Source organism: Falco peregrinus, chromosome 5 (genome assembly GCF_023634155.1).
Source record: "Falco peregrinus isolate bFalPer1 chromosome 5, bFalPer1.pri, whole genome shotgun sequence".
In the NCBI taxonomy this organism is placed as follows: Eukaryota; Metazoa; Chordata; class Aves; order Falconiformes; family Falconidae; genus Falco; species Falco peregrinus.
This window is the reverse complement of record NC_073725.1, coordinates 23,029,095-23,042,646: the sequence shown is the minus strand read 5'-3', so window position 1 is coordinate 23,042,646 and position 13,552 is coordinate 23,029,095. Positions and strand designations below refer to the sequence as shown.

General features: G+C 37.8%; 1 protein-coding gene across 8 annotated transcripts in view; it reads left to right on the top strand.

The window, feature by feature from the left end:
- GOLGA4 (golgin A4) overlaps positions 1 to 11,481 on the top strand; it is a 95,490-nt gene extending 84,009 nt beyond the window's left edge. For 4 of the 8 annotated variants that reach the window (XM_055804189.1, XM_055804187.1, XM_055804184.1 and 1 more), the window contains 3 exons: positions 877 to 980; positions 6,044 to 6,130; positions 8,462 to 8,592. In XM_055804189.1, the coding sequence (XP_055660164.1) occupies positions 877 to 980; positions 6,044 to 6,130; positions 8,462 to 8,515 (245 nt within the window). In that variant the 3' untranslated portion in view covers positions 8,516 to 8,592. Of the gene's footprint in view, positions 1 to 876; positions 981 to 6,043; positions 6,131 to 8,461; positions 8,604 to 10,736 lie in introns of those variants that run through there. The other 4 variants (XM_055804185.1, XM_055804186.1, XM_055804190.1 and 1 more) reach the window with 4 other exon arrangements.
- The last annotated feature ends 2,071 nt before the right edge of the window (positions 11,482 to 13,552 follow it).

The following is a 13,552-nucleotide window of genomic DNA, read 5'->3' as shown; positions in this document are numbered from 1 at the left end:
GAGCTGAACCCCCCCCCGGCTTTTCAGCGAAGCAACAGTCCCATTGGTATTTGACTCATGGAGAGTGCAGGCAGTAGAACAGCTCACTTGGAAAGGACCTACAGCGATCATCTAGTCCCACTGCCTGACCACGCCAGGGCAGACCAAAAGTTAAAACGTGGTATTGAGGACACTGTCCGCATGCCTCAAACGCTGACAGGCGTGGGGCATCACCTGTCTCCCCAGGAAGCCTGTCCCAGGGTCTGACCACCCTCTCAATAAAGAAATGTTTTGTCATGCCAAGTCCAAACCTCCCCTGATGGATGCAGCTTTGAACCATTCCCACACACCCTGGCAGTGGGTTCCAGGGAGCAGAGCTCAGCACGTCCCTCTCCACCTCCCTCCTCGGGCAGCTGCAGAGAGCGGTGAGGTCGCCCCTCAGCCTCCTTCCTTCCAAACTAGACAAGCCCCATGTCCCCAGCCGCTCCTCAGAGGCCATGCCTTCCAGCCCCTTCACCAGCTTGGGTGCCTCCCTGGGATGCAGACAAGGACCTTCACAGCCTTTATGAATGGTGGGGCCCAGAACCGCACACAGCACTCAAGGTGAGGCTGCACCAGCGCTAAAGACAGCGGGATAACCACGTCTTGTGAGCGGCTGGCTATGCTGTGTTTGATGCACCCCCAGGTGGGGTTTGCCCCCTTGGCTGCCAGGGCACACTGCTGGCTGCTGCTGGGCCTCCTGGCAAACAGCACCTCCAAACCCCTTTGCAACTGCTATTTCTCTGTCCCAGGTGCAGAATCTGGCATTTGTACTTGTTCATTGTCATGCCGTTGGTGAAACTCAGATTCATGAGACTGACTGTCAGTATAAATATTCTCTTATTTTTGTTTACACAGATGGAAACCTTCACCATACCGACGTTTCCCTCTTTGGGGAGCCTACTGAGTTTGAATACTTGAGGAAAGTGCTCTTTGAATATATGATGGGTCGTGAAACTAAGGTATGGAAATTTGTATATATGTTTGACATGTGATTTGGGTTAGAATACAGGTTAAGATCCTTGCACTGTAGATTTGAAGTACCATGTGTTTGTGATTCGTTATATTCTGTTAATTACTGACAGAGGGTTTAATAGGCTTTCATGTTTTTTTTCCCCGAAGAGGCATGATCTGTATCTTAAAAACTTTTTCGGTATACTATTATGATTGGCAGGGGGAAGGGGGGTTGTCATTCTGTCACTGATGTACCTGTGAAGACAAAAGCCTTTATAGGTAGGTGTGTATTTATTGGATAAAGTCCTGTTGTTGGTGAAGCTTAATGTACTGTGAAAGCTGGTCCGTACAGTATTAGCGAAAGTGCTCTTTTGATGTCATCTTAACACAAAGATGGTAGGTAACAGGGGGATTAAATAAAAGTTTGTCAGTAGCTCTGAAGATGTTGAAATACCTATTTAATTGTTGCTTAAAAATGTTCCATAGGGCTCCCAAATCTATAAACCTTCTCTAGGTAGTGTTAATTTACTCTTAAAAGTAGTGAAAAAATGCACAGTAGGCTTCTTGTATGTTGCAAGTTTGTGAAATCATTCTTAAGTTGGAATTTTACAAGCTTGTAACAATACTGATGCTTAGAAACTGACCAGGTTCAAAAGGAGTATGTCATAACACAAACATTTTTCTTGGATGGTAAGTGCTATGTGGCTGAATTTTTTCTATTTGTTTTGTTTCTCCTCCTGGAGTTCTTCCATTCTTTCTTGCCCTGCTTTCAACTTGGACTACTATTAAGCAAAGGGGTTTTGTGGCGGTTTCTATGTTAATTAGCATTGTTCTCATTATCCTCTGTACAGAATGAAACTTAGTCTGTGCAGGACATCTTGTTCTTATAGGATTCCTCTTTTTCTTTTTATCCCATTTTTCACTTTGATATTAATTCCTTTTTTATTAAAAATACAAATCCCTGATCCAGAAAACCCAGAATCACTATTTACCTTCTGATCACAAGCCTGTGGCTCATCGGATGACACTCCTACTTTTAAGAACAAACAAGTGAAATCATTGAAGAAAAACACGTACATTACTGGATGTTATGATTTTGAATTGTAAGGGACTTAGACGAGTGAATGCAAAAAAATGTCAGCAATATTTCAGCTTCAAACAAGTCTTGAGACAGCTGCAGACGACTACTGCAGATAACTGATGGACGTAGCAAATTTGCATTCAAGAAAACCTTATCTAAAACATCTTTTTCACGCATTAAGGCTGTTTCTTACTGATCTTCAAAACATTACTATACGTGCCTCAAAACTTTGGATTATCTAGTTGTGAGGATATTCTTTTTCCCTTTTATACAGTGATGTACTAAAATTTGCACTTGATTTCTTCAATAACAGCAACAAACAGCAATCAGTGTTAAACTAAGTTTACTTTAGCTCTCTTCTGTCTGTGCATAATCAAATGCTTTGATTAAAAGCTTTGTGAATAAATACGTATAACAAAATTTATGGTTTTATGCATTTATATTTACGTATGTGTTTGTAGACATAGATATGTGATTATTTACCCTGGAGATTACATTGTATTTAACCAGAAGATGCCATTGCAACATTGCCTGCACACTGGCTCCTAAAAAGCAATGAATACTGGGAGGAGAAAAAATAAATCAGAAAAGATAACATTCCTATGATAACTTGAGAAGACATTGTTTGACAGTTGATGTGATTGAAAAGGGAAGTGTATATTTAAGCAACCAACCAGCAGAAATAATTGTCAAAGGACTGCAGTGTTTAGCTTTGGGAAGTTAAATGTAGATAGTTAAGGGAGAATGACAAGTGTTGTTCAAATTGAATGTGTTTGTATTTCTCTCTATTGTATGTTTATACTAATTTGATTACCTCTTAGCAATTTTTAATTGGTATTGTCTAGTCCTCTATTATTAGATGGTCAAGGTTGTAGCTGAACTGGTATTTACTAGTGGAAAATTAAAATGGAATGAAGGCTGGCATTTTTACTAAATATGAAGATACTTTGGTCTCTTCACTTTTGCTTCAATAAGTACTTCCCAGCTGACTTCATCTGCTGGTTTTCTTTCAACCATTAGACGTGTTGCTGGAAGACACTGAGCTTAGTGTCTGCTCTCATAGGGATTGTATAATATAATCACAAAATTTACTGAGTTGTGTCTTGAAAACTGGTTTCATGCTGCTACACTGGAAAATCATGAGCAATGACAATGTGATCGATAAAATCAATACACAATCTAAGTGTGTTAGTAAAGTATTAACATACATTTTTTACTTTTTCCACAACACAGTCCTCAAGTTAAGAGGTCTGTATCAAGATTTACCTCCTCAGCACAGACATACCTTTCTCTCAGCTTTTGCTTTCTTGGACCAGACAAAGCAAATTTTTCTAATTTTCTCTTGTAATATCATTCAGGTGGCCTTTCTCTGTGCATTTCTCCCTTTATGGTGCAAATTATATGCCATGTCTTGAAGGTGGTTCAGCATTGGAGTTAGTGATCTCTATAGACATAATTTTTCCTTTATTGAACGTAGTTCAGAAGAATCTGTGCAAACTGTCTAGGGTGGATTGCCATTTATGCAGCCTGGTAAATTATCCTGGGATTGTATTAAGTAGAGACATTAATGAATGTATCAGTTGTATTACAGCAGTAGAGGCAGAGGAGAAATGTTGATAGTGGCTCGGTATTTAAAAGTCAGGAATTCTGGTCCTAATGTGTAACCTGCCCTATCACATCCTTTGTAAACTGTTTGACCACGGTGTGCATGTCTTCACTGGGGGATTTTACGGGCTTGCCCTCCCATTCAACTTTTTATTTTTTGCCTCTTCCTTGACAGGATATATGAAATGAGATTACCAGCTTTTTTCTAAGCATGCACTTTATTCAGAATGTTTGAACCTGGAATGGTATATACACTACCAGGTGAAAGAAAACAATATTTTCTACAGACACGTGAACAGTTTTACTGTCCAGCTGTACTGCATACTGAATCTTAAGTCTCACAGAAATCCTAGATGCTGTACTTGTAAATTCACTGTGCTGTTTGGAGGTGCTCATTGTGCTCTGTGGCCAGAAAATCAGTCCAAGTTTTGTATGTCTGTAGTAAATGTGTGTGTTGATACAGCTAGGTGCGTGGAACAATATAATGGAATACATGTGTCGGAAATCGTAAATTTATGCAGATCTTTTTCTGGCACCTTGACACGCTCTTGTGCATTGCAGAAAAACAAGGGGTATAAAACAAAAGGTAAAACTTTGATTTTGGAGTTTCTGCCTTTGACCAGCAGATCTTGAATTGTGAAGGGGGCTGATCATTGTCATTGTAAAAATATTATTTTCAGAGATTTCATATTTAAACACATCAACCTCGTAGAAAGAAATGGGAATGCCAACTCATCTCTTAAAGCAGAACTAGTTGTTACGTTTGGGAAAGCCCTAGGGTCTTTCCATAGGTAGATACGGAGATGCACAGAAAGGAACGTATGTGTGTCTACTCACAGACTTAAAGAGTTATTAGGGATTTTTTAGTGGCAGAATAGACTATTAGAGTGATAAGGTCAGCCTATATTAAACATAATATCCTAAGTTCTGCGATCCTTGTAACTTTGATTTATAACTATGCAACTGTGAATAGTGTTGAATAATTCTGCTTCAGAAATCTCCCTTGTGACATCAAAAACTTGGAGAATTTCAAGTCATTGCTAGTGATAAATTACAAAATCGATGTTTTCAGGAAAGAAGGTTTTAGATAGCCCCTATTTAAGTTGGCACTTACATATCTATGCTTTCACGGAGTACCTGCAAGTGTTAGCTGGTTTTTTCTTTAAAATTTGCATGCCATTGTGTCCTGTAGAAAATGGTTGAGAGGACTTCCTTGATAACACTGTCAAAATGAGTTTGAATAGATTGTAAGCTCAGTGCTTTCTAATTGTTTAGCCCTAAATAAATGTGATGAGGCTTTTGGCAAAAGAAGTTATTAAAGTGTGATGTTAGTCTGTAGCATTGAGCACATTCCTTTGTATATCTGGGAACTGCAGTAGAGGCACTTCCTACTTAATTATAGGAACTATTGGTACATTAATGTTTTTGAGCTGAAAGTGTTCAACGGGGTTCAGTTTCTTTTGCTTTCACTTGGTTTCTATCCCTAATTAATTGATATACTAAAACAATTGTTGCACATTAAAGCTTTACCTCTCCATTTTAAGCTGCAGTCATTTTTGTCCTAGGACTGCTTTGTTGCTGCAGCCTCCCTCTTCATTCCACATGTGAGACTGGTAATAAACAGCAGACACTGAGAGGAGCAATCTTATCTCATCCACATTCTTTAAGAGCAGCAGTTACTGCTTTTGTAGCAATCACCTTGGTGCTGAGCTGCACTGCAGTTGTTTGACCTTTCCTGCAAAAGTCACCTGGACCTTGTTTTGTGCCTTTTGGAGTTTCCCACTCATCTGTTCATAAAATGGAAATAATAATCATTGCCTGTTTTGCACAGAGATTTGTTACTCTTGCATCTTCTGTCTGAAGATGTTTAAATGTTCACTATTTAAATACGGGGTTACTGTATACCCGCTAAAAATATTTACACAACTGGAGTTCCACATCTGACATTTAGATCCACTTTCTCAGTGTTTCATTTCTTTACAAAACATTCAGATGGTGCAAATATAGTTGAATCCGCATAGTTGAATCGCTCTCGGGTGCCATTCACCTGAAATGTGCTTTTCAGAAAGGCCACGCTGAGAACAAATGTGGTAGGAGCAGTATTTGTAACAGCACATTGTCTTATTAATGGACCAGTTGTTAGAGCATGGATAACACAGAGCTTACAACTTACATAGTCTTACAGTAGCTGGAGTTTGAGACAATGTGAAATGAAGACGCTTCATGGTTTTCATGTAATTTGCATAATGTCATGCATATACAATGTAATTACTCATTTGACATTACTGAAAATAGTATCCAGTCGTCTTAAATGAAATGCGTTTTAAAATATTACAAAGCATTTTAGTGCTTTGTATTACTTAAAGAATACCTGTTTCTTTTTAGACAATGGCCAAGGTTATAACAACAGTGCTGAAATTCCCAGCAGATCAGACTCAGAAGATACTAGAACGAGAAGATGCTCGACCGTTGGTAAGTCATATAAGTAAACCAAATTTATGCAAGAGGTTAGGTTGCAAGAATAAGGAAATAGAAACTTTCTTTTAAGTCTGCTTTTCCCTGTGTCCACATTCAAGAGAACTCCTTTTCTTCCTCCTTTCCTCTTCTTCAGTGGGATGTTAAATTCCAGCTGTAGGTTTGAGTATATAGCAAAAATGAGAAAAAAAGCAAGCATATTTTCTTAACTAGTATTTCTTATCATCATTGAAGCTATGTTTCTGATAACTGTGCATACAACAGCACAAAGCAGGTTCAGTTGTCACTGCTATTCTGCAGATTCATTTTCTAATCAAAAAATGAATCTGACACAAAATTAGTTTCTTAAATTCAGAAGTTTCTGTGGAGTCATACCAGTTTTCTTGAAAAATATCTCGAGATGTTTTTCAGCCATGAGATAAAATCTGTGGCAAAACTAAGAGCCATTTGGCTTGTAGAATAGAAAACTGATTACCTCAGTCACCTGGGATACGTGTGTTTGAAGTGGGATATGTACACTTTATGTCTTAAGTGACTATCCTAACAAGATTGGGGGTTTGTGGTTGTGTTTTTTAAGAGCCTGCTTTATTTTTGTACTTAAAAAACATCAAAATACATCAGGTTCAGTCTGGGTCAGAACAGGTCGAAAAAAAGTGTCTTAAGGACTTTGGTTTTGTTTCAATACACTTCTTATTATGTGACAGTTGCTTGTTATTTACCAGCTGGTCTATTTACCAGAAAGGCGAATTTGTGTTTGAGAAGCGGACCCAAAAGAGAGGAAGAATATACAAGTACAAACATTTCTTTGGTATTACTATTTTATGTACTGGAGCTATTTTTCATTAAGGTAAAAACTGCAGTAATAGTCTTCTCTACATTGTATCTGGAGTCAAATCCCTCTCTTTGTGGGTCAGCTGAGTGAAATATGTAGGAATTAAAGTGAGAGGAAGAATTGTGTTCTATTTCTTTCACTGGCCTTGAATATATATTTATTTAGCACTTGCAGAAACAGAATAAAATAAAAATTCTTACATTTCAGCTGAAGTGGTTACATTAAAGTCCTTTTGATCCATTGTAACAAATGTAAAAAAAAAAATATCTATTTCTTCCGCTTGAAATACCAGCTTTGAGGAAAGTGTTAAAAGTTCAGTGTTTCCCTGTACACTCAGTCAGTTTGAGTGTCTTGCAATCTTAAATATTTAAAATAATTTTAGAATTATATAAATGCTGATAGTACTGCAGCTCCAATAACTGTCATGCATCCCAGACATGATTTTCTGTTGATGCTCTCTCTTTCTGACCTTCAAGTAGAAAGCTGGTGCCTTTTTTTTGGTTTGTTTTTTTTAAAAGGCAAGCTAGAATACTATCTAGGAAACATTTTAAGTTCTCTGTTGGCCAAAAGTGAGGTTAGAGAGGTGGACCTTATTTTGCAGTCGCTTCAGCTTACTGATATTTGAAACCTGGTCTTCCTAAAGCAGACATTCACAATTTCTGATACTAAATAAAATTCAAATTCATCCAACAAATTTTGGTCCTTGATATTTAAATTTTGGCTACAAGATACAGTGACATTTTTGCAGGCTGCAAGTGCTTTGATTGTTAAGAGTATTGTCATTCAAAGAGCTTCATGTCCTGATGGAAAACTTCTTGGGTTTCACGTAGCAGTCCCTTCCTGGCTCAGCTCTAGCCTAGGAATTTTCTCCTTTTGAAATCCACAAAGAGATTACATTGGACTTCTAATGGAAACTGAAATAATAGGGCATATTATGGAAGTTTTAGTAGTATTTTTTTTCTTTGCTTTCAAAGTTACAAAGTTTGTTTACTGAAGCACAAATTATTTTGGGGGCGATTGTTTTGTAATTCTCTTCAGGAGTAAAAAGTTGGAGGGGTCTTCATAAACTATTCAGTCAAAAAATATGCTTGATTTTTGGTTTTTACTAACCTGGCAGTAGTGTATCTCCATGCTTAGTACTGAAGCGATGCTGATGTTTGAAAATATCCAGTATTTAGATCGCATGAGCAATAAAGTTCTGAACTACAATTTAAATACGCTTTGTCAACATAAATCTTTGTTGTTTCTGTATTTTAGTTTATAGCCAAAACATCTATAACTAATATTGTGTAAATTGTTCATTGACTAAATGTGTGTAGTACTAAGTATCTGTGAGTAACTGTTTACCCTCTTAGTGGGCATATGTTTAACAGGTTTTTGAAAACTTTTTAACCAATCCATAGGTCAATACATTGATCTAGCACGTTTATCACCTTCACTAATCTAGCATTTATTACGTAGTTATTGTGATCTAACTACAGCAGTCTCATCCATAGGCAGTAGATGTCCACAGAGTTCTCATCTACACTGTTAACCAAGTAGTCCAATAAGCTGTTTTCTTCCTGGCTTTGTAGTTTGCCTCACCTCGCAGTGGTATCTTCTGAATATCCCATCAGTCTGTGCTTAGTTAGCATGTGGGTGAGTGAAGCCTAATACATACTTGTTTTATTTAAAGATTAAACTTGTAGTCTGAGATTAATTGTTCTTCTGCCTTTTTTTTTCTTGCCTGCTTCTTTTTGTTTAAAAAAAATAAAATTTTTTGTTCTGCATGTGTATGATAACTTTGTCCTACTCTTAATCATGTTTTGTTTTAAAAAGCCAAGTTTAAAAATGGTAAACAAATTTCAAAGATTCAAAACCAATCTTTCAGAGTTATAAGCATAATTTCAAATGTTGGTTGAGCTACAGAGATTATTTTTTTTTTTGGTAGGAAAAAAACCAAATCAGATTTTAAATCAATTAATATGTAATTGAATTTTATTGTGCTTGGCTTTGTTTTGTCTTTTTTCACTTTCTGGGCATCTTTTTTGAATAAGCAAATAAATCATATTTATGGGACATACATACTGTATTGCCTGAAATGAATTATTATATCTAAAACATAAGAGAACGGATTATTCTAATAAACAATTGATGAAATATTTTTTTAGAGGAATTTGGGTATGGTTGCATTTAAACATCAGTACCTTTCCAAATCATAGTATGTGGTATCAAGAGAAGCTAGAGCAGAGAGATCAGGAAGAAAAATGTGGGGAGCTTTACGCACTCAGTTTATTGTGTGCTTTTTCAGGTTTTATTAAGCTACTTCCATTATGAATCTGTAATGCTATTTGTAGCATTACAGAAAAGAAACAGCTGATTTAGGCCTAAAGATGCAGGTTGCATCAGACTAGCCGAGCTAAACAAGCAACACACGAGCAGCAGCAGTTGAGAGAGGAGGGCTGTGGAAATACAAAGGTAAAACTTGATAAGTTTATAAAAAACTTGATAATTTGAGTCATTAGTGGTGCATGATATTTAATAAACTCTTCAGATGAATTCTACAGGGGTAAGGTCAGCCCAGCTTTCCTTTTCCTGCTTTGCAACTGGAAACCTTTGCACAGTTGCCGGGAAGCGATTCAGGGGGTGTTAAGCAATCGCTGTCTGTCAGCTGAAATGCCATGCGGTCAGCACGCACCACTGCTGGGGCAAAATGGAGCAAAATGGATTAACTGTGGTGGTTTCCATTGCCGGTTATCACGATGCAGTAGACAGGCTATCTTTCTCTCTTGCAGCCATGCAAATTTAGCCTTCAGTACAGAATAATATCTGTTTCAAAGGAAAAAATCTCCTCATCTTAGCAAGCAGTCATGGTTTCCACTTGATTTTGTGTTCTTTTGAACTTTTGAATACAATAGCAGATGCACTTTATTGCACTTAAAGCGCAATAGAGTTTGGACTGTTTGCCTCCTAGCCTTGATCACTTCTTGACAAAATCAGCAACTGTTTTTTCTAGCCCTCTGTTCAAAATAAGTGAACTGTTGGTAATGATAGGGCAAAGCTATTTACAACACTGTTGCAAAAAGCATGTTTGGAACTTAAGTTTGCGTCATGCTGTCTGTAGTGCTCGTGTAAAAAGTTCAGGTGTTCTCAGCTGCATTTGAAACATATCACAGAAGGGCTTGTTTTTGACCCTAATGTCAGCTGTTTCCTGTTACACTTTCATAACTTAAGCTAATATGTATGGAAACCTCCGACTTCATTATTGGATTGTAGTTTCTTACTGTATCCCAAATATTTTTGGTGACTTATGTCAGTAGATAGTCAGCAAATGGGATAATATTCTTGCATGTATATAACTGAGAAATTTAGATTATGCTGACTTCAAAGCAGTAAGTATTTGCTTGGTAGAGGAGGCTTTTTGTTAGCCCCAGAATTTTACTTCATCGTTTCAATTTTGATGATAAGCCTCAGGCAGAGAGGACATTGTTGTTTTTCATTGGGTTAAGATGCAACAGTATGGTAGACTGTCTATTTCCAGTGAGACTTTGGACTGTTTTTCTACAGATTATTTTATTTTCATCACAGTTTCTCAACTGTTTTGCAGATACTGGAATGGAATTACTTGCTCAAAATCAGTTAATAATTTGGCAATTTGACTTAGCTGAAATTCTCCATCTCCTATTCCTATCAATAAACAGTAATGTCGTCATGATTTTAATATTAAATGCTTCTAAGTTGCTCTCAATAATGTCACATTTGTTCATTTGTTCTAACTTTTCCTTCTTCCAGTCATGGCTACGACCATCTTGAAGAAATTGCGATGAGAATGTCTCATGAAACTGCTGCTTAGAAGTATGTTTATATCTCTGTTGTTGTCCCTTGAGAAGGGACAAGAAGAAAAGCTGTTATTCACGGTCACAAATGGAATAGCAAGAACCAAAACTCAGTGACACCTTTGGACCATGAATATAGATAAAACTGCCTTGACAAGAAACGCTAATCAGGGGTTATTTGGTGATGAGTCTTTTTTTCTCTTCTATTGAACACTGTCTTCTATTTTGTGTTAAAGGTTATTTTTTTAAAGGAGAGAAAAGACTTTATCCTAGGAAGGAATTGCCCACTACTGTATCTCTATACAGGCTTTACTGGGTGTTTTTTAAGAGTTGAAATAAATGGTTTGTTTCTTCTATTTATTTTTTTATTTTTGAATGAATTGTGCAATACATTTTTGGATGGGTAGCAGTTGAGGTGATTTTCCTGATGAACTAGGCACTCTTGATGACTACTCTTTCCCAATCTGATCTTACGATTGTTTGCTAAAGGTCACTTCTATATGCTTTTGCCTACAATAAATCCAAACTGCAGTACCTCATTTGTTTACTCCTAGCTTTTGTACTTATATTTTCTGGATAAAAAGTACGTTACTGTAAATTGTAAATACTTAATACATAACTGTATCATATGCTGATCTGTGACTGTTGACAGGACTAATCTGACAAGAGCTGAGATGAAATAAAGTTTATTTACTGTATAATTTTGGAACTTCCTTGGGGTGACTTTTTCTTTTGAACGGATCCACCGGTTTTGTTCTTATTCCTGTTTGAGACATCCTTTGCTGAGAAATTTCCAGGCTGAAATCCCTCTCATAAGAAGAGCTATTCAGGTACATCGAACTGTAAGAAGTCAGTGGAGACCTTCAAATTTTCAAGTGGTCACAACCTGTGGAACAGACACATGGTGAGCTGAAAAGCTGGTGTGAGAATATAGCGAGTAGGGAAGTTTGCTTTGTAAAAGTTTTGAATTATCTATTTTTCTTCTTTTAAGTAATGCCTGCCTGGTCATTTTGGCATGTAAGTTGTGTTCCTCTGAAGCGATATGCAAGTATGGATGAACTGAACTCGTTCTCCACCTACTTTGATATTTATCAATAACTGTCATCTGTACTGCATGTGCTCGTTTGCCAGGATGGTTCAAGGTGATCAGTCCTCCATGAAGGTAAGTTTTAGAAGTTTTATAGGAGCAGCAATCCTCTGAATAGCTCATCTCTGAACATAAGCAGGCTGCCTAAATATACTGCCTGCCTGAAAGATTCTTCTGCATACTGTTAGGAGGTGTTAGTTGCAGATAATGTCAGGCCTAGAACCTTCATCCTGCTACAAGGATGCTCAGTCTGTTCCTCTGGGTGCTGTCCTGTTAGCCAAGGATAATAGGGGGTCCTCCTGACTGCAGAAGCAGGTTTGGCTTGTGTGCAGTGGTCCAGAGTGACAGATTTGATTTGTTGTCCAGCTTCAGCTCTTGTGCCCAAGGGCACTACCCGGAATTTTCTGTTTCTGTGTACCCCATTTCAGTATTTCTCACACAGTTGTCTAGATAATCTTAGCTTCCTCCTGTGATATTTGCGATTACCTCAACGTTGTTGGCATTTCAAGACTCTGCATCCCCAGTATTCACTTCTGATCACCTATGGAGTTCAGCCTTTTCTGCATAACTCTCCCATAACTGCTAATCTTTCCCCCATAACCATCTGTTAGATCCAGCAATTCCTCATAAACAACACTGCCCTTTTTAGCAGCTTCTCAGACTGTTCCCTGTCAAGTTCAGCTATTTCTCTTGTCATGTCCAGTGGTTTTCCATGTCCTGTCCAGTTAGTTTACCCTCAGGTCAGGGCACAGAGAGCAGCCTAATATTTGTGACTCCAAAACAATAAGTACACGCCAGTGACATGTAGGATGTTTGATACCGTTGGGTTTTATTTTGGTTTGGGGGTATTTTTTGGGGTTGGAGGGCAGAGGCGGGTTGGGTGGATGGGTCCCAAATGGGCTGGGATTCACCTTTTTTGTCATCTGCAGGAAAAGAAATAAAAAACCTGATTTATTTTTTTTTTTTGTGCAGTTTTGTATCCTAATGAAGCTGGGAGAAGATGCAACAATTTGAGTGCTCTAGGGTCTATTCTGGCTGCTAGCTGTCTCAAGAATACGTCTGGTTTTAAATTACTGCTCATGATCTGAAGGGACATGGCTTGCCTTTGATAGTTAAGGGTCCAGAGTTACATCTTTATTTCCCACTGCCTTGTCTCTGGCAAAATCTTGCCATTTTTTTGCTGCTTTATTATTTGTAGCTTTGGGAGGGTTTAGGTGAGTTTTTTTTCTGAGCTCTTTCCATTTATCAAACATCAAATGTATTTTATTTGGTTTAAAAGACCGATACTCTTCGTAATGGTTTCACTTACGAGACCTCTTTACTTCTGTTGTGGAGCAGGATGGCATCCTCCGGCGTGCTGCCTGACACAGCCGCAGCCTGGACCAGACTTGACATGGGTGCATTTGGCTCTGAAAAATGCATGTTCCTTTCGTGCCTGGCTGAGGATTTGTAGGACTTTGCTATCACTGTCATTACAGCAATCTAAAACATGATTTGAGTTTCAGGTTTCCACGTATGGTATATGTTGTCTTAGGCTTTGGGAAATTAAATACAGGGATCTGTTATTTTGACAGTGAGTATCACTATGATTGCTTACAGTTCTCTTGTCCTCACAAATAGGCTATTTTTCACGTTTTCTGGTTTTGTTCTTTTCCCTCTCCATGAAAGATACTACTTACAGACTG